This window comes from Rhinatrema bivittatum, chromosome 2, assembly GCF_901001135.1.
Source record: "Rhinatrema bivittatum chromosome 2, aRhiBiv1.1, whole genome shotgun sequence".
Classification (NCBI taxonomy): Eukaryota; Metazoa; Chordata; class Amphibia; order Gymnophiona; family Rhinatrematidae; genus Rhinatrema; species Rhinatrema bivittatum.
Window position 1 is genome coordinate 598,483,156 of NC_042616.1, and position 21,586 is coordinate 598,504,741.

Here is a 21,586-nt window from a genome sequence, read left to right on the forward strand (position 1 = left end):
TGGTCCTTAGTGACAAGGCAAAGACAATCCTTATAGCATCAGCCTGGCATCATATTTCAATCATCTATTAATTCATCTACATTCTATTGGAAGCATCACACAGAAGAGAGGCAGCCTCTGACATCTGAGCGTGCCATCACTGGTCCCCAGAGCATGTAGATTGAAAATGCAGTAGTCTTTGTTGCTTCCTTCCAAGGAGGTGGAGGATGGTCTAATTACTGCCAGGAAACCTTCAATCAGGAGATTCTGTGGTGTCAAATGGAATAGGTTCTTTTCTTTGTATAGGACCAGCAAGCTGGATCCCTTCTCATGTGGCCTAAGGGTTTTGCTTCAGAATCTATTCTGCCTTTCAACCTCGAGCCTTAGCACCTTTTCAACCAGCGTTCATCGTAGTGATATTGCAGTGTATCACCAGCAGGTCGAAGGGGGTTCCAATCTCTCTCCACCCTTTGGTATCAAAGTTCATGAAAGAGCTGTGTCATTCCAAACTTCCAATCAATAAGCATCCAGTGCCTAGGGACCTCAGTGTAGTCCTAGCTCATCTCCATGAAACTTTCTATTTAATCTCTTGAGTTGGTGGACTTGAGGTTTCTCACCTGGAAGTGTTTCTCATGGACATTGATTCAGCACAAATGATAAATTGAACTACAGGCTCTGGTTTCCTATTCAACATACCTGCAATTTTTTCACAACAGGTTGTTCTATGAACTAATCCCAGGTTCCTTCCAAGCGTTGTATCTGCGTTTCACATTAATCATGCTATTAAGAACATAAGAAATTGCCATGCTGGGTCAGACCAAGGGTCCATCAAGCCCAGCATCCTGTTTCCAACAGAGGCCAAACCAGGCCACAAGAACCTGGCAATTACCCAAACACTAAGAAGATCCCATGCTACTGATGCAATTAATAGCAGTGGCTATTCCCTAAGTAAACTTGATTAATAGCCGTTAATGGACTTCTCCTCCAAGAACTTATCCAAACCTTTTTTGAACCCAGTTACACTAACTGCACTAACCACATCCTCTGGCAACAATTCCAGAGCTTAATTGTGCGTTGAGTGAAAAGAATTTTCTCCGATTAGTCTTAAATGTGCTACACGCTAACTTCATGGAATGCCCCCTAGTCCTTCTATTATTCGAAAATGTAAATAACTGATTCACATCTACTCGTTCAAGACCTCTATCGTAACCCCCCTCAGCTGTCTCTTCTCCAAGCTGAACAGCCCTAACCTCTTCAGCCTTTCCTCATAGGGGAGCTGTTCCATCCCCTTTATCATTTTGGTTGCCTTTCTCTTTACCTTCTCCATCGCAACTATATCTTTTTTGAGATGCGGTGACCAGAATTGTACACAGTACTCAAGGTGCGGTCTCACCATGGAGCGATAGAGGCATTATGACATTTTCCGTTTATTAACCATTCCCTTCCTAATAATTCCTAACACTGTTTGCTTTTTTGACTGCTGTAGCACACTGAGCCAAAGATTTTAAAGTATTATCCACTATGATGCCTAGATCTTTTTCCTGGGTGGTAGTTCCTAATATGGAACCTAACATCATGTAAATACAGCAAGGGTTACTTTTCCTTATATGCAACACCTTGCCCTTGTCCACATTAATTTCATCTGCCATTTGGATGCCCAATCTTCCAGTCTTGCAAGGTCCTCCTGTAATGTATCACAATCCGCTGTGATTAACTACTCTGAATAATTTTGTATCATCAGCAAATTTGATAAACGCACTCATCGTATTCCTTTCCAGTTCATTTATAAATATATTGAAAAGCACCAGTCCAAGTACAGATCCCTGAGGCACTCCACTGTTTACCCTTTTCCCACTGAGAAAATTGATCATTTAACCCTACTCTCTGTTTCCTGTCTTTTTAACCAGTTTGTAATCCATGAAAGGACATCGCCTCCTATCCCATGACTTTTTAGTTTTCTTAGAAGTCTCTCATGAGGGACTTTGTCAAACGCCTTTGAAAATTCAATATACTACATCTACTGGTTCACCTTTATCCACATGTTTATTAACCCCTCAAAAAAAATGAAGCAGATTTCTTAGGCAAGACTTCCCATGGGTAAATCCATGTTGACTGTGTTCCATTAAACCATGTCTTTCTATATGCTCTATGATTTTGATCTTTAGAATAGTTTCCACTATTTTTCCCAGCACTGAAGTCAGGCTTACTGGTCTATAGTTACCCGGATCACCCTTGTAGCCCTTTTTAAATATTGGGGTTACATTGGCCACCCTCCAGGCTTCAGGTACAACTAATAGATCAGAAATTTCATTTTTTAGTTCCTTCAGTATACCCTAGGATGCATACTATCTGGTCCAAATGATTTGCTACTCTTTAGTTTGTCAATCTGGCCTACTACATCTTCCAGGTTTACAGTGATTTGGTTCAGTTCGTCTGACTCATCACCCCTGAAAACCATCCCCGGTACTGGACTCTCCCCAACATCCTCATCAGTAAACACGGAAACAAAGAATTAATTTAGTCTTTCTGCAATGGCCTTATCTTCCCTAAGAGTCCCTTTAACCCCTCAGTCATCTAATGGTCCAACCGACTCCCTCTATGTCCAACTTCATTTCAAATTCCCTCTTCGCCTGTCTTATCAATGTTTTACACTTAACTTGTCAATGACTATGTATTATCCTATTTTCTTTAGTTGGATCCTTCTTCCAATTTTTGAAGGATGTTTTTTGACTAAAATAGCCTCTTTCACCTCGCCTTTTAACCATGACGGTAATCGTTTTGCTTTCCTTCCACCTTTCTTAATGCGTGGAATACATTTGGACTGTGCCTCTAGGATTGTATTTTTAAACAATGTCCTTGCCTGTTGAACACTTTTAACCTTTGCATCTGCACCTTTCAGTTTTTTCTAACTATTTTCCTCATTTTATCAAAGTTTCCCTTTTGAAAGTTTAGTGTTAGAGCTGTAGATTTACTTATTGTCCCCCTTCCAGTTATTAGTTTAAATTTGATCATGTTATGATCACTGTTGCCAAGTAGCTCCACCACCGTTACCTCTGTCACCAAATTTTGCGTTCCACTAAGAATTAAATCTAAAATAGCTCCCTTTCTTGTTGGTTCCTGAACCAATTGCTCCATGAAGCTGTCATTTATTACAGTGGTCCCCAACCTTTTTTGCACCAGGGACCGGCTTCAAGCAAGACCATTTTTCCATGGCCCTGCAGGGTAGGGGCGGGGCTTTGGTCATATGGGACGGGGTTATGGAGGGGGTTGGATTTTAGTGCACACTTATCATTTAATTATGACATTTATAATGTGAATGTGACTCAACTCACCATAGGTTCTCACATGCATGGCACACTGACCCATGATCGTCACGGGGCTAGATGTAAAATTACAGTTTGTATCCACGGGAACCCCCTGACCCACAATAATGGATGTAAAGCAGAATTATGACATTCCCCATACAACTCACCCTACAAAAAAGATGTTCTGGTGACATCTCAGTAATAGCAACTCAAACTCCTACTTCCAGGCTCAATAGCCCTACTTATAAAAAGACAGCAGTTTACCACAATGCATGTCCTCTGAGAAAACACAACAAATAAGACCGATACAAACGCTTACATGCTAGCAAAATATCTCATCTCAGTAACAGACACAGAACCGACCTAACATACTCCCAGGATCTGTAGTAATGCACATAAACTAATACACACTCAGTTTCACCTGTATTATGGAATACACTCAAACAGGAGCAACCCTATCTATGAAAAGGCAACACTACAAATATTAAATCAGGTCCTAAAAACCAATACACCTCTTATTAGAAAAACAGAACTAACAAGCAGCTATAGATCCCCACACAGAAATAATTGTAAAACTATACTAATAAGCAGAATAAATGTTTCAAAACAGCTATGAACAGAATAACATCCAACAATTAAAAACTCATAAAAACTATTAAACATTCTCCAAACACCAATAAAATATTTCAAAAAAGCAGACATCATACAATTAAAATGGCAGTCAAGAAAAATAAACTTAAAAAGCCACCTTTACTTACCCCCTCCAGCAGCTCTCCTACTCCCCTTCCCTGCAGGCCGTGGCACTCACCAGAAGCAGCAGTAGAAGCTAAGCTCTATACTTATGGTCCTCTTCCTTAGTGCCCATGTCTCTCTCACACACACCATACCAGTCATTCCCCCATGACCAGTTTCTGTCTCTCACACACCAATCATCTCCCAAACAGTCTTTGGCACACACACACCAGTCACCTTCCTGAACAGTTTCTCTCATGCCATACACACACACACACAGGCTTCCCACTCCCGTGTTCTACTTACATATATGGGCTTCTCACTCTCATAATCACTTTCTCTGTCTCTCTCTCTCTCACACCCACACACACACCCACACACTCACCAGTCTCTCACTCCCATGCTTGTTCTCTCCACATGCACAGGCTTCTCATTCCCATAATCACTTTCTTTCTCTCTCACACACACACACACACTCACCAGTCTCTCACTCCCATGTTCTCTTTCAGATATACAGGCTTCTCCCTCCCATGATGTGTCTCACACACACCCAGGTTTCTCATTCCCATGCTCACTCTCTTCACATGCACAGGCTTCTCATTCCCATAATCACTTTATTTCTCTCTCTCTCTCACACACACACACCAGTCACCTGATCTCGCTCATGCATACACAGACACACACAGGCTTCCCACTCTCATGTTCTCTTTCAGATATACAGGCTTGTCCCTCCCATGCTGTGTCTCACACACACCCAGGTTTCTCACTCTCATGCTCACTCTCTCCACATGCACAGGCTTCTCATTCCCATAATCACTTTCTTTCTCTCTCACACACACACACACACTCACCAGTCTCTCACTCCCATGTTCTCTTTCAGATATACAGGCTTCTCCCTCCCATGATGTGTCTCACACACACCCAGGTTTCTCATTCCCATGCTCACTCTCTTCACATGCACAGGCTTCTCATTCCCATAATCACTTTATTTCTCTCTCTCTCTCACACACACACACCAGTCACCTGATCTCGCTCATGCATACACAGACACACACAGGCTTCCCACTCTCATGTTCTCTTTCAGATATACAGGCTTGTCCCTCCCATGCTGTGTCTCACACACACCCAGGTTTCTCACTCTCATGCTCACTCTCTTCACATGCACAGGCTTCTCATTCCCATAATCAATTTCTCTCTGTTACACACACACCAGTCTCTCTCATTTCCATGTTCACTCTCCACGTGCACAGGCTTCTCATTCCCTGAATCACATTCACACACACCAGTCTTTTTCTCTCACACACACCGTCACCTTACCAAGCAGTCTCTCTCTCTCTCATGCATGCACACTCACCCAGGTTTCTCACTCCCATGCTTTTTTTCACCCCCACAACATCAGGCTTCTTACGCCCATGCTTTCCCACATACCCAGACTTCTCACTTCCATGCTTTTTCTCTCACACACACAAACACACACATCAGTCACCTCCCTGACTAATGTCTCACACTCTCACATACACATCAGTCATCTCCCTGAGCAATCACTTTCATTGTCTCTCACATACACACACACACACACATCAGCTCTCTGACCAGTCAATCACACACAGGCTGGCTGGCTGCTTCTCTCTCTTTCTCTCACTCACTTCCTCTCTCCCCCCCCCCCCCCCCCCGAGCACAAATGGGTGCTGCAGCAGCCCCCGCAGGCCAAGAAAGAAGAATCCCATCGGCCGCGGGAGGCTCATGCTGCTGTCTCCTTTCTCGATTACCGGCTGCTTCTATTGCTCTGGGACCGACGCTGCAGCCACCGCTGCTACTTTATCACGCGGCACGGCTCTTTCTCCTTCCCGCGCACCGCTCTGTGTATCACTTCCTGTTCCGGGTCACGGGGGGGGGGGGGGAGGGCGCGGGCGCGCGGGAAGAAGAAAAGGCCAGCCACGGGTGCCACAGCTTCCTCTAACACCGCTGCCGTTCCCACTGGGCTTGAACGTGCTGACAGCCTGGAGGCAACGGCAGCGGGAGAGACCGGGAGCGCGCGACACACCTGCCGGTGCTTGGCAGCGCCGCGGAACGGCAAAAAACTCCCACGGCCCAGTCCCGGTCCGCGGACCGGTGGTTGGGGACCCCTGATTTATTACATCCAGGGACTTTGTCTCTAGCAAGTCCTGATATTTATTTATTTATTTTATTTATTTATTAACTTTTATTTACCGACATTCGTGCAGCACATCATGCCGGTTTACAATGAACTCAGGTGGAAAATACAGTGTAACGATAAAACAATATTTATAATAATGATAGTAAATAAATAACTGGCAATAACAATTAACAATGTGGGGATGGGGAAGAGAGGAGAACAAAGGCAGATAGAGAGAAGAGAAGTAAAGGAATGAAAACTATAGGAATAGAGGGAAACTATGTACAGATGACGGAGTGCACAGGTCTCATTAACTTGAGTATAGGTATCAGTAACTTAAGTACAGGTTTCATTTACTTAAGGAGGGACTCATGAGGACTTGAAAACCACCAGTATTACTGGTATTACATTTACCCAGTCAATATTGGGGTAATTGAAATCTCCCATTAATATTGCACTGCCAAATTGGTTAGCTTCCCTGATTTCTCTTAGCATTTCATCATGAACTCCACTCGCTTACTGCATAATGATACCCTATGTGCAGCCTTCAATATGACTTTCCAATTTTCAGCACTTAGGTTCAGTTCCAGATCCCTGTTCCAATGTGCAGTGAGCCTAGGGTGAGGGCTATGTTCCATCTGACACTCTATCACTGCCCTATAGAACCTGGATATCCCCTGCCTAGGCATATCTTCTTGTGCAATTACTCACTCTATAGGATTAAGAGCCCTTCGTTCCCATCCCCTTCTCCTATATCCATCAAGCTCCTCCATTAATAGTTGATAAATGGATTCAGATTCCCTCAGCACCTCTTATTCCTCTCGGAGATCCTAAAATGACTTCATTTGAGCACTTTCCTCCTCCCACAGTTGTCCCAAAAATTGCAGGCCTAAATTCCACCTCTCTATGCAATGTGGTGGTTAGCCACAAATTCCTAAAAATGGGTATTATATCGGGCAGCAACTGCAGGGGGAAACCCATGCTCTTGCTCACAGATTTCCATACCTTTATAGTATATGAAATGTGTGGGCTCATGCAGCTGGCCTTACATGACCCGGGAATCAACTCATGCTTTAATAGCATGGGCAAGTCTACTCCCCCAACCAGGTGTGCTTCCAAAGAGTTACCAGAGTGTCACTTGATCCCTGTGCAGCCATACTAAGGCTCCCATACGTCCCAATGCCCAATAATAACCTTGCAGGCATCTATGGAATCATTTTTTTTACTTTTTTGTTTTGCAACTCTTGAGTCCCTCTGAGCTGCCATGTTAAGAACTCTCATATTTACATTTCGGGGGTTGGGGGGGCAGAATTAAATTAGTGTCATATTTGACATCCTAGTTAATATAAACCAATCCATTCCTATGAGCGTGAGGTAATTTGTGATAGTTAACATGTCTCCTTTCCCAGCCTCTCCATCTGAGGTTCATGGGAATTACAGGAGATGAGCTTGAAGAAAAAAAATTGCAGTAAAATGTTCAGTAGTTTATTCTTACTTGCCATGTGTATGTTTTGAAATACTGTATAACTCAACAGCTTTGTAATATCTTAGTGTTTATGTTTCTGTGTGATAAATAGTGAAACTCTGAGGAACTTGTCTAGTTCATATCATATGCATTGCTGACATCTCTTTATTAAGGACATGATAGCTTTATTACGGGATTTTAGTATTGGCTTGTTGGTATATATATTTTTACTTCAGTATTGCACTTAAAAGTAACAAACCAGTTCAGTGCCTGGAGTACAAAAGAAGCACCATATTAACTTGTGGAATATTCTCTGTTTAATATTTTTAGAAAATGAAGATAAAAGTGATAAAACCAGAAAGAAAGCATTTGTGGAGCCATATTGCAAAAGCATTGACAGGTAATAGCACTCAAGCCTCTATTTTTTATTAATACAAGATGGTTGTATACAAATATGTGAAAGAAGGTGGGAGGTTATTTGTTTTACATTTGGGGGGGCGGCATGTGGTCCCCGCCTAAGGCAGCACATTACCTTGAGCTGCCCCTGATTCTATCATAGGGTCATCCACAGCGAAAAGCGGTGGGATTAGCTAGACCCTTTAGAATCTGAGTTTCTTCGGTCAGTTTTCCCCTGTGACAAGCTGCTTGGAAAAAATCACTCTATTTATCACTCTTACTGTTTATGCCTGTGAACCTGGGCTTTACAAAGGCTCAGATTTAATGGTGACTTTTCTTTCTGCTATTTGTTGACATGCTTGTTGCTTTAATCTAATAAGTGATAAACCCCGTTATCAAAAATGCCAATATTATTTCACCTATGACAACAACCCTCATTCGGGAGCCAAAATGCTTTCACTGTATCGTGTTTTCATTCTATTCACTTAAATGAGTATAGGATTTGTAACCCATTATAAAGTGAATTGCTCACCACGAATTGTTTGTAATCATCGGGTTTGTCAAGTTAGGTTTTTGTTTTTTTGTTTTTTTTAAAGAAGATGAACCTTAAGGGTTCCGTTTTTTTCTTTCAATTTTTTTCAATTTAAGTTTATTTCTCATCTGTTTTTATCCGCACAGTGTATTCACTGCGAAGTGGATCCACATAAAAAAGAATAAGAAAACATTTAGCGTGATGTTGAATCGTAGCGGTACTTAACTTCTGTGCCCTGTCTGGAACGCCTGACTGTGTCCAGCAGCTTTAACTTTGAACTGCTTGATGACCTGCTTTAGCACATGCAAGCTACCATGCAATAAAACTGAAATATCATCGTACCCCTGTATAAATACATGATGTGACAACATTTTGAGTGTGTGCAGTTATGTTTTCCCTATCGCAAAGGATATATAGTAGAATTAGAAAAAGTGCAAAGGAGGACAACTAAAATGATTAAAAACAAAACAGTACAGCTTACTTATGAACAAAAGCTAAACGGGTTAGGGCTCTTCCATTTGGAGAAGAGATAATTGGGGGGGAGGGAGTCCTAGTACTAACTGGTAGTAGATTTAAAACAAATTCAATAAAGTGTGTTTTCAGTCACCACACAATTATACTGTGGAATTTGTTGCCAGAGGAAATGGTCAAAGCTAGGAATATAGATGGATTTAAAAAGGCTTGGACACATTTTTATTTATTTTTCAGTGTTTTATGTGTGTGTGTGTGTACATACCGACATCCTGTACACAATCAAGGCAGAGACAGATCCATTAACGGTTATTAGCCCAGTAAACCTGAGGTTTGCCACCTCTAACTTCTGAGAGTGAGTGACGTGGAATGGATCTTCCCATTGGGATCTACTGAGTACTTTCAAGTGACCTAGATTGGCCACTATTAAAAGCAAGATGGTGGGCTTAATGGACGATTGGACTGACCAACCATAGCACATAGCATATATTCTTATTACATAAATTTCATGCCTGACATGGCATAATGTTACTTACTGTGGCAGATACTACTGGGGCTTTCTAACACTTTTTTTTTTCATGTTTCAATCATGTCTTTCAGGAAGAATGTTGCTGTAGATTTTCCTCATATTGAGGTTGTTCGTACCAAAGAAGAAAGGAGAAAAATGCTTGGCCACACATGTAAGGAATGTGAAATAGTAAGTGTAATACCATTAGAATTACTCAGTTTTTCCACATCTTATCTCCTTTAGCAGACTGGAGAGTTTTCCAGCACTAAGTAAAAATAGCAAATTTATGTGTGGTTTTATTAAGCATTAATGGTGTTGAGAGTTCATTTTAATATTTTTTTATGTTGTATATAGTACACAAATCTGACTAGCTTTAAAAAGTTTATTTTCGGCCTTGATCATTAAAAATGTGTCTGGCCTTTTATTTTATACTAGAATGCTTGTAAAATGACAGGCTTTGAGAGCTCAGAAATATAGTATGCACACAGTCCATTCCCTCAATATTGGAAAGGTGAAGTCCATTGACCACACACAATTTCCAAAGGTATTTTTTACAGTCTACTTAGTGTGTGTTTCTGCTTATTCGTCAGTCTTTTTTTCCTCTCTCACGCTTAAACTATCCTTCCTTTATTGTTCATCTTCCCACCAAACGTCAATCATTCCTAGTCTCCCCTCCCCATTTTAATTTTGCCCTCTCTTCACCCTGTTTCTGTCTCCATCCTCAACAACTCATACTTTCACCAATGGATCAACTTGCCCCTCCCTTTCCCTCAACTGCTGCTACCACCTTACCCCAGCTATAATCTCCCTTATTCTTCAGCAGCCCCTGTGCCCATCCTCCGTTCTACCCGCTCCCCTTCCTTTCACTCCCAGTCTCAGCAGCCCTCTCACCTACAGTTCCCCTATTTGTTTGTGTGTTGGCACCTCTCCTGGGCATGCAATTTTGTATTTAAATTAGGGCCCACGTTAATGAGGAGGCACTAGGGACACTAGCACGTCCCTAGCACCTGCTTATTAGCAGAAGCGGTGGCTGTTAGTGGGTCCAACAACCGATGCTTAATTTTAGCGGCATCTGTTTTCGAACCTGCTGACAGCCACAGGTTCGGAAAACAGACACCAGCAAAATTGAGCGTCCGTTTTCGAACCCGCCAAACAGCGGGCATATTGGTTTTTTTTGACGTTTTTGTTTTATTTTTGGGGCCTCCGACTTAATATCACTATTTTAAGTCAGAGGGTGTACAGAAAAGCATTTTTTTCTGCTTTTCTGTACACTTTCCTGGTGCTGTTTATGCTTTTAATGCCTGCCTTTGGGCAGGTGTTAATTTATATGAGTAAAATGTGCAGCTTAGCCGCACATTTTACTTTCAGTTTCCCAGGCAACTAATAGGCTCATCAACATGCATTTGCATGCGATGAGCGCTATTAGTTTTCGCGAGTTTGGCTGCACATTTTCAAGGCGTTATTGCCCCTTACAGTATAAGGGGTAATAGACGCAGGTCGAAAACGCGCGGCAAAATGGGTGCTAAACAGTGTACTCAGCCGAGCGCACCATATTGGATCAGCCTGAAAGTAAATGAGTGCTGTCTTTGAGAAGTTTACATGTCCTACCTACCTTGAACCAAAATAACAATTTCTCATCAGTAGCTGGCTAACAACAATACAGTTTTAGTTGTACACTTATTTCTCACAGGACAAGCGGGATGGTAGTCCTCACATATGGGTGACATCACAGGATGGAGCCCAATCACGGAACAGGTTTAGTGCCCAGCATGGCACTAAACCTGCAGCCAGCAGGGGTCCCTCTTCGGTCTTTTTTTTTTTCCGCACAGCAGTAACCACGCGGGTTAAGGAGCTCCACAGAGATTCCTGACAGCAATTTTCCTCACAGAATTACTAAAAACTTTCATTCCCCACAGGGGTCCCTCCTTCAAATTTTTGACTCCGCGGTACTTCGGTAAGTTTTTTACCCAGTTTCGATCGATTCCCATCGAGTTTGGCCCTCGCGGCCTACTGGCCGTCAACTGTACCGTGGCTAAATATTTCAAAGGCCATGGCGTCGGGGTTCCGTCGGTGCCCGGACTGTACTCGCACCATGTCCATTATAGACCCCCATAAAGTCTGTGTAATGTGTCTCGGGATCCGATTCCGGTAGCACTGGCACCGCTGCTCTCAAAGATGGAAGCGCTTATAGCCGCTTTTCCACCGATGGATCCTGGGTCACCGATGGCTCCGGTGCCCTCCCCGTTTACCCTGTCATCGGGAGGGGAAACACCATTCCGCATTCCTCCATTGGGAGTCCTGCCAATGCGCCCATCAGCACCACCGATCCATCCATCGATGCCCTCTATGCCTGCACCGGTGCCCTCTATGCTTTCATCGGTGCCTCCAACAATTCCATCGATGCCTTCGGAGCCTAGACCGGGACCTTCAGGAATATCATCATCCCGTCCTTGTCAGGCGCCTAGAGTGGCAGGTCCTGATCCCTATGACACCTGGACAAACTATTCTTCTCAAGACACCAATGACTTGCCATCGCCACCTTCTCCTACTGAAAACAGGAAGCGTTCTCCTCCAGCGGACCTATCCTTCATAAACTTTGTGAAGGAAATGTCTTAATTGGTTCCTTTCCAATTGCAGACTGAACAAGATGACAGACATCAAATGATGGAGCTGTTACACTTCCTGGATGCTCCCAAGGAAATAACCTCCATCCCTATTCATCAGGTTCTTCTAGTTCTCCTCAAAAAGAACTGGGAACACCCTGACTCTGTTGCTCCAGTCAACAGAAAAGCTGATACCAATTATTTGGTCCAGTCAGCTCCAGGGTTCCAGAAACCTCAGCTGGATCACCAATCTGTGGTTGTAGAATCTGCCCAAAAAAGGGCAAAAAGATCAAAACCCCACTTTTCCTTTCCCCCAGGTAAGGAACAGAAATTCCTAGATGCCATTGGCCGGCGTGTCTTCCAGGGATCGATGCTTATCTCTCAGATCACCTCCTACCAGCTATATATGACCCAGTACAACAGAGTTTTATTCAAGCAGATACAGGACTTTGCAGAGTCCCTGCCTCAGCAATTCCAAGAACAACTTCTAACCCTAGTGCACAAGGGTTTTGAGGCAGGAAAGCATGAAATAAGATCTTCTTATGACATCTTTGACACCGCTTCCAGGGTATCTGCAACTGCTATTTCGGCAAAAAGATGGGCCTGGCTTAAGTCTTCGGACTTGCGCCCTGAAGTACAAGACAGATTATCTGATCTGCCCTGCATAGGAGACAATCTGTTTGGGGAATGGATTCAGTGGACAGTGGCGGAACTCAAGGACCATCATGAGACCCTTTGCCAGCTCTCTGTGATGCCCTCTGAGTATTCCTCCAAACAGCCTTTCAGGAAGGATACTAAGAAGTCATTCTTCTGCCAAAGAAGTCCTATCCACCACAGTCTAGGACTCGTTCCACGAGGCCTTTCCAAAGGTCCCAGTCTCGTCAACCTCGTAAACAAAAGCCGCAAGCAGCTCCTCAGCCGGGCCCTGCTTCCGGTTTTTGACTCCTGCATAGAGAGCAGCAGCCAGTTTCCACTGCCTCAAATACCAGTGGGAGGTCAATTGTGCCATTTCAACAACAGGTGGCACACAATCACCCCAGACCAGTGGGTCCTTACCATAATCTCTCAAGGTTATCCCCTGAACTTTCTCTCCATTCCACCGGACTCCCTACCTCTACCGACATGGGGAACATCTGACCACTCACTACTCCTGGAGCAGGAGGTCTCCCTCCTCCTCCAGTCCAGAGCAATAGAACCAGTACCTTACTCTCAACAAGGCCTAGGATTCTATTCCTGGTACTTTCTAATCCCGAAAAATTCGGGAGGCATTCATCCAATTCTGGACCTACGTGCCCTCAACAAGTACCTCCAACGAGAAAAGTTCAAGATGGTAACCTTGGGTTCCTGCCTTCCTCTTCTGCAAAGAGGAGACTGGCTCTGCTCTCTCGATCTCCAAAATGGGTACACGCACATTGCGATAAATCCATCTCATCGGAGGTTCCTGAGATTTCTAGTAGGCCCCAAGCACTATCAATACAGAGTGCTCCCATTCGGCCTGGCATCTGCATCACCAAATGCCTCGTAGTAGTAGCAGCCTTTCTCAGGACTCAAGGTGTTTATATCTACCCCCATCTAGACGATTGGTTGATCAGGGCTCCCACTCAGCAAGCTGCTCTGTTGTCCCTACGTCTTACTTTACACAATCTGATTTTGCTAGGATTTCTCGTCAACTACGCAAAATCTTGCTTAGTCCCATCTCAAACTTTATCATTCATAGGGGCAGACTTGGACACCTTGCAGGCAAAGGCATTTCTGCCTCGACAGCGAGCTCTCACTCTCACTCGCATCTCTCTCGCACACCAGCTACAGTCTCAGCAACGCACGACTGCACGCCATTTCCTCATCCTACTGGGACTCATGGCATCCTCAGTACAGGTTACCCCAATGGCCCGCTTGGCCATGAGAATCATGCAGTGGACTCTAAGGTCACAATGGACTCAGTCCGTCCAACCTCTGTCAACCACTGTCCACATCACCGACACACTCCGTCAGTCTCTAGCCTGGTGGAAAAATCAGATCAATCTCCTCCAAGGCCTGCCCTTCCAGGCTCCAGACCCTCAAATAATTCTCACCACCGATGCTTCCAATCTCAGCTGAGGCCCATGTGGCCGATTTGCAAACACAAGGAGCTTGGTCTCCAGAGGAAACCAAACACCAAATCAATTTCCTGGAGCTTCAAGCAATCAGATATGCTCTCAGAGTATTTCAGGATCGCCTTTCCAATCAGGTCATCCTTATTCAGCAGACAACCAAGTGGCCATGTGGTACATCAACAAGCAGGGAGGGACGAGCTCCTTCCTACTGTGTCTGGAAGCTGCGCAGATATGGGCGGAGGCCCTCTCCCACTCGATGTACCTCAGGGCCACCTATTTGCCGGGAATGGTCAATGTGTTGGCGGACAACCTAAGTCGCGCTTTCCATCCACACGAGTGGTCCCTCAACCCCTCAGTAGCGGACGCCATATTCCAACGTTGGGGTCATCCTCGCATAGACCTCTTTGCGTCACCTCAAAACTGCAAGGTAGAGAACTTTTGCTCTCTCACTCGCAGCCAACACAGCCAAGAGATGCGTTCTCCCTCTCATGGGCAACCGGTCTCTTATATGCTTTCCCTCCACTTCCACTTCTCTTGAAGACTCTCGTGAAGTTACGTCAAGGCAAGGGACACATGATCCTGATAGTACCTCACTGGCCTCGCCAAGTGTGGTTTCCAATCCTTCAGGATCTCTCCAATCGCAGGCACATTCTCTTGGGAATGGACCCGCTTCTGATCACTCAGAACGATGGGTGCCTACGCCAGCCCAATCGTCAAGCTTTGTCCCTGACGGCCTGGATGTTGAAAGGTTAATTCTTCAGCCACTTAACCTTTCGGAGCCAGTTTCCTGTGTCCTGATTGCTTCACGGAAGCCTTCCACGAGAAAGTCTTACCTATACAAATGGAACAGGTTTAAGTCATGGTGTTCTTCTCAATCCCTTGATCCCTTTACCTGTTCCACCATGAAGTTTCTAGACTATCTCTGGCACTTGTCAGTCAGGTCTAAAAACTTCCTCCATCAAAATGCATGTCAGTGCGGTGGCCGCCTTCCATAAAGGTGTCAGGGATGTTCCTATTTCAGTACAACCCCTCGTAACATGGTTTCTGACAGGCTTTCTTCACCTCAAGCCTCCACTACGCCCTCCGGCCCCTTCTTGGGACCTCAATCTGATTTTGGGTCGGCTCATGAAGCCACCATTCGAGCCTCACCAATCTTGTGATCTTCGCTATCTCACATAGAAAGTGATTTTTCTTTTGGCAATCACATCTGCTCACAGAGTTAGTGAGTTACAGGCCCTAGTTACCTATCTGCCTTACACTAAACTTCTGCAGGACCGGGCAGTACTCCGCACTCACCCTAGGTTTTTACATAAAGTAGTATCAGAGTTTCACATTAATCAATACATTATACTACCTACCTTCTTTCCCAGGCCTCACTCTAATCCAGGAGAACAGGCTCTGCATACCCTTGACTGTAAACGGGCTCTAGCCTTCTATCTAGACCGTACAGCTGCCCACAGGAAAAGCACTCAATTGTTTCTCTTTCCATTCCACCAAATTAGGGCAGCCTGTGGGTAAGCAGACTCTCTCCTCCTGGTTAGCGGACTGCATATCCTTTTGCTATCAGCAAGCAGGCATTCCACTCCAAGGCCGTGTTAAGGATGTGAGGGCCATGGTGACTTCAGTAGCACACCTACGCTCGGTGCCACTTCCTGACATTTGCAGAGCTGATACCTGGAGTTCTCTCCATACCTTTACAGCCCATTATTGCTTAGACAAGGCCGAAAGACAAGATTCCGTCTTCGGCCAGTCTATCTTGTGAAACCTTTTTACAACTTGATGTACCAACACCTTTTCGCCTGCCCGTTAGGGTTCAGGATGCCCTCTACCAAACTCCTCCCCAATATTTGTGCCTATTGCACATCTTGGGTACATTTGGTGCATTTCTCGGACATCCTTAGCTCGGTACTCACCCATATGTGAGGACTACCGTCCTGTGAGAAAGCAAATGTTGCTTATCTGTAACAGGTGTTCTCATAGGTCAGCAGGATGTTAGTCCTCACGAAACCCGTCCGCCGCCCCACGGTGTTGGGTTCGTTACGTTTTCTTATTTTATTTTTCGGCACTTCCTGTAGCTTTAAACAAGACTGAAGAGGGACCCCTGCTCGCTGTAGGTTTAGTGCCATGCTGGGCATGCCCAGTAGGTGCCAGTCAAAGTTCTAGAAACTTTGACAAAATTTTTCCGTGATTGGGCTCTATCCTGTGATGTCACCCATATGTGAGGACTAACATCCTGCTGTCCTGTGAGAACACCTGTTAAAGGTAAGCATCATTTGCGTTTTCTAGAAACACAGAATATGATCCAGATAAAGACTACAAAGTTCATGTGATCAGCTTTCTCACATGAACACAAACCCTACTTTCTTGGACTTTACCCTTGCTCCCATCCAAGTATCTTCAGTGTTCGTCCTGTTCTTTCTTTAATTCTAATACTAGTTTTGTCTGCAGCAGGATTCTTGTAACCTCTACCTTTTCTGAAAATAAATTTCCTTATGTTACTCCTGAGTCTGCATTCTCTAACTCATACTAGGAGCCATTTTTGAGCAGGAAACCTATTTACAGTATAGACGAAATGGAGACTTTTCATCAATATATATATAAAGGGTGTATATATATATAAAGGTAAGCATATATATACACCCTTAAAAGAATCAGACATCTTTTCCATTCCAAAGATTTTAGAACTATTCTTCAAGCAATTATTTTTTCCAAGCTGGATTATTGTAATTCCATATTACTAGGCCTCCCCATCTCTCATACAAAACCTTTACAGATGGTGCAGAATACAGCTGCAAGAATGTTGACCAACTCTAGGAGATTCGACCAACTCTAGGAGATTCGACCACATCACCCCCATCCTGAAAGCCCTCCACTGGCTACCGATTCATTACAGAATTATGTACAAGACCATCACTACTATATTCAAAGCCACGCAACTTCAGGCACCATTAAATCTACAAATTCCGTTTGAAAAACGTACCTCTGTCAGACCTACTAGGGAATTTTACAAAGAAGCTTTACATGTTCCACACGCCAAAACCTTCCAACATAAATCATTGGAAGTCAGAGCATTATCCTCAGCAGGACCACGTCTATGGAATTCCATCCCATCTGAGCTACGCCAAGAACAGTGCCTATTAACTTTCAGAAAAAGGCTAAAACTTGGCTTTTTAAAAAAGCCTATCAGATCTCTGATTGATCCATATAAACCTTACCCTTCAATCAGGCTATCCCATGTTACCAGAATCCCAGTGTAAAGACCATCACTCTGCCTTATTCATCATACTCTTCCTATTTTAGCCTCAATTTTTCCAGCCCATGACCACCTTTAGTCTTGACTTTAATTTTGTACATATTGTAAATATTATCTTGTAATTTTGTTTTTTTGTACCTATTGCTATATTTTTCTTCTTGCTTCCTCCTCTCCCAGTTGTATTTTTCCTGGTTTTATTGTAACTGCTATTCCTGCACCAGTTCAATTCATTTAGTTTTATGTTCATTACACTAAATGTTAAATGTAAACCGGGTTGATGCGACTACTAGTCGTGAAAGCCGGTATAGAAAAATATTAAATAAATAAAAATAAATAAATATATCCTTTGTGTATTAAATTGCACTTTTATTTCATAAATAAATCTGAAAACAGGTTCTTAATTGTGTGTGTGTGTGTATATATGTGTGTGTGTGTACACACACACACGTATGTACATACACACAATTAAGAACCTGTTTTGAGAGTTATTTATGAAAAAAAAGATGAAAATAAACTTACAAAATGCAAGAGAATTTGGAAAAAACTGCAGGCCGCACGACAAAGAATCATGCAGTCAAAACACTCCTAGATGAAGGAGAAGTGATGCAAAAACAACCCCCCCCCCCCAAAAAAAACAAAACGACATTTCAAACTAATGTTAAAACATATCTGCACCGGAAAACCAATCCGTCGGTATCGGAGGCATCGACATTGAGAGACCTCGAGCTGCATCAGTGGAGTTAGCATCAGGTAGACTGTTGGTTCCTTCTGTGCTAGCAGATGTCAGAGAACCTGGAAACAGGCCTTTGTCTGACTCTTCTCACTTGAAAACGGCGTGGGGTTCCACCTCATTGACACCGGCATAAAATAGTTCCGATGCCAGGCATCAAGGGAAGCCAAAGAAGCATAGTCATCACTCTCAATTGATGCTTAGATTGGGGTCGGTCTAACACCCGCTGAGAACCCCCAGAAGCGGTTCCATGGTGAGGAGAGCTTATCCTCTCAGAAATCCTGAGACTTATGACAGCCTTCAATGGTCATGGTATCAGCCACCAATACCTCCTTTGGTTCTTCCTGCCTCCCAGTCATCGTTGGCATCTATTGTCTTTGAGGAGAAGTTGCAAAAGGAAATCCAGCAGGCCTTGAAGAACGCACTGCAGGATCTCTGTGCCGGAGTATCAGTCACTGGGGCAGGCACAGCTGACTTTCCAGCTACTGCTAGATTCTCTTCAGCTGTGAGGTATCTGCCTCTGTGCTGCTATGATCAATGCCAATTCCCAAAGAGGGATCAGGGTCAGTGCCTGCTGCCCTATTGTTGATCTCCCGCTCCTTGTGAGAGGAAGCTTCTCTAGGCTGTCAAGACTCTTCAGGATCTAGGCCCAAATACCCAAGAGCACCTCTCATAGGGTCCTTGGATGAGGATCGGGTGCATCAGGAGTCCTTGCCTTCAGAAGACCATGGGGAATCAAACTTGGCATACTTATGGGGATATGACTATGATTCTGGTGACCCCTCTGAAAAAAGGAGTTGATGGATCTCTCCTCCAACCCATTATCTTTCCAGAAAGAAAGAAATCCCCTCCCTCTCCCCACCTCCCACACCCTCAGGTTTTATCAGGAGAATATCAAAGCCCATTCCATTTACTTTACAGTCTGAAGATGAGACCAGAAACAAAATGCTGGACATCCTTTAGTTCATGAAGCCACCTAGGGAAGTCATGGCAGTCCTAGTTCACGAAATCCTTCAGGAGGTACAGACAAGGATGTGGGAGAATCTCCTTTCTCACAGGACAAGCAGGATGGTAGTCCTCACATATGGGTGACATCACAGGATGGAGCCCAATCACGGAAAACTTCTGTCAAAGTTTCCAGAACTTTGACTGGCCCCTACTGGGCATGCCCAGCATGGCACTAACCCTGCAGCCAGCAGGGGTCCCCCTTCAGTCTTCTTTTTTCCGCGCAGCAGTAGCCTCGCGGTTTAGGAGCTCTGAAGAGATTCCTGACAGGAAGTTTCCTCACAGAGTTAAATTTAAATTGCCCCACAGGGGTCCTTCTCCTAACTTTTCTCAGACCGCGGTACTTTGGTAAGTTTTTCACCGTTTTTCGTCTATTACCATCTAGTTTGGCCCTCGCGGCCTACTGGCCGTCGACCGTACCGTGGCTCGATTTTTCTATGGCCATGGCGTCGGGGTTTCATCGGTGCCCGGACTGTACTCGCACCATGTCTATCACAGATCCTCATGAAGTCTGTGTAATGTGTTTAGGCCGTGAGCATGATGTCCTGATTTGCACCAAATGTACCCTCATGACACCAAAAGGTCGCAAAACCAGAATGGAGAAGATGGGACTCCTTTTCCATGCTCACACCCCGACGCCGTCCATCGCATCGACGTCATCTGAACCGGCACTGTCTAAGTCGCACCAGCATTGACCACCGTCCGGTGACCGCCCGCCATAGACGCCTTCACGGCCATTGACTCCCGTTTCTCCCCCTCAAGATCGAGGGGATCGTAGGGAGAAACATCGGCATCGTAAGTCTCGGACCGTCGAGGGAGTGAAATCATTGACCTTGCCACCGTCCGAGCCACCATCGAAGGAACAGCTCCGACCATTCCTGTGACCGGGACATCGAGGCCACCCTCACCCGATCGTGGTTTGGGAGTCGCGATTCCGCCTATAAAGGTGGTCCCTCCGACTGTGCCTCAGCCTCCCTCTTCCGTCACGGAGCCGGGGCTGCTTGCCCCAGGTCTCCGGGAAGAACTGGACCGACTGGTCCAGGAGGCCATCGACAAGGCAATGCAACGACTCCAGGTTCCTCCGGCACAGACACCGGCACCAAGAGTGGAACTGGTCACCGACCCGATGACAGCAGCGCTGACACCGCTGCTATCCCAGATGGAGGCGCTCATGACCGCCCTTCCACCGGTGATTCCTGGGTCTCTGATGGCTCCGGTGCGCTCCCCGTTGACAGCTTCATCGGGAGGAGAAACACCATTCCGCATTCCTCCTTCGGGGGTATTGCCTCAGCCATCGATGCCATGTCGTCCCTCGCCACCGATTCATTCATCAGGGGCGATATGCACATCGGCACCATCGATGCCGGCACCGATACTCCCAGGGTATCCACGGTGCCCCGGGTGATTCCTTCGATTTTCTCGGAGCCTCAGCCAGGCCCTTCGGGTATCCAACCCCCTTCTTGTCGTACAGGTCAGCCTGCTGATTCTTATGACACCTGGGGTGATGATACTTCCATAGACACCGATGACTTACCTTCACCTCCCTCTCCTATTGAAAGTAGAAAGCGTTCTCCTCCAGAGGACCTTTCTTTCATTAATTTTGTGAAGGAAATGTCGGAGTTGGTCCCTTTTCAGCTTCAGACGGAGCAGGATGATAGGCACCAGATGATGGAGCTTCTCCAGTTCCTGGATGCCCCTAAAGGTGATCACTTCTATTCCCATTCATCAAGTTCTTCTTGACCTCCTCAAAAAAACTGGGAAAACCCTGGATCCATTGCCCCAGTACAAGGAAAGGCTGACACTACCTATCTAGTGCAGTCAGCCCCTGGCTTTCAAAAATCTCAGCTTGACCACCACTGTTGTGGTAGAATCGGCTCAAAAGAAAGCAAAAAGGACGAAGCCTCACTCCTCTACCCCTCCTGTTAAGGAACACAAGTTCCTAGACAATATTAGTCGACGAGTGTTCCAAGGGGCCATGCTCATCTCCAGAATTGCTTCGTATCAGCTGTACATGACCCAATACAACAGGGTCATTTTCAAGCAAATACAGGACTTCTCTGAAACCCTGCCTGACCAATTCCAAGAACAGCTTCAAATCCTTGTCAACAAGGGGTTTGAGGCAGGAAAGCATGAGATAAGAACAGCTTACGATATCTTCGACACCTCCACTAGAGTGTCTGCAACTGCCATTTCGGCAAGACGCTGGGCCTGGCTCAAGTCTTCTGACCTTCGCCCAGAAGTACAAGACAGGCTCTCTGACCTGCCCTGTATAGGAGATAATCTGTTCGGTGAACAGATTCAGCAAATAGTGGCTGAATTAAAGGACCATCATGAGACCCTCAAACAGCTCTCGTCGATACCTTCTGACTTCCCCTCT

General features: G+C 45.0%; 1 protein-coding gene across 7 annotated transcripts in view; it reads left to right on the forward strand.

Annotated features, from left to right (window-relative positions):
* Nucleotides 1–21,586, forward strand: part of RBBP8 (RB binding protein 8, endonuclease) — a 379,857-nt gene that overhangs the window by 298,499 nt on the left and 59,772 nt on the right. For all 7 annotated transcript variants that reach the window (XR_003854777.1, XM_029591118.1, XM_029591123.1 and 4 more), the window contains 2 exons: nucleotides 7,949–8,018; nucleotides 9,618–9,714. Coding sequence is in view for 6 of the 7 variants with exons in the window: in XM_029591118.1 (XP_029446978.1) it covers nucleotides 7,949–8,018; nucleotides 9,618–9,714 (167 nt within the window). In the remaining variant the exon portion in view is untranslated. The remainder of the gene's footprint in view (nucleotides 1–7,948; nucleotides 8,019–9,617; nucleotides 9,715–21,586) is intronic.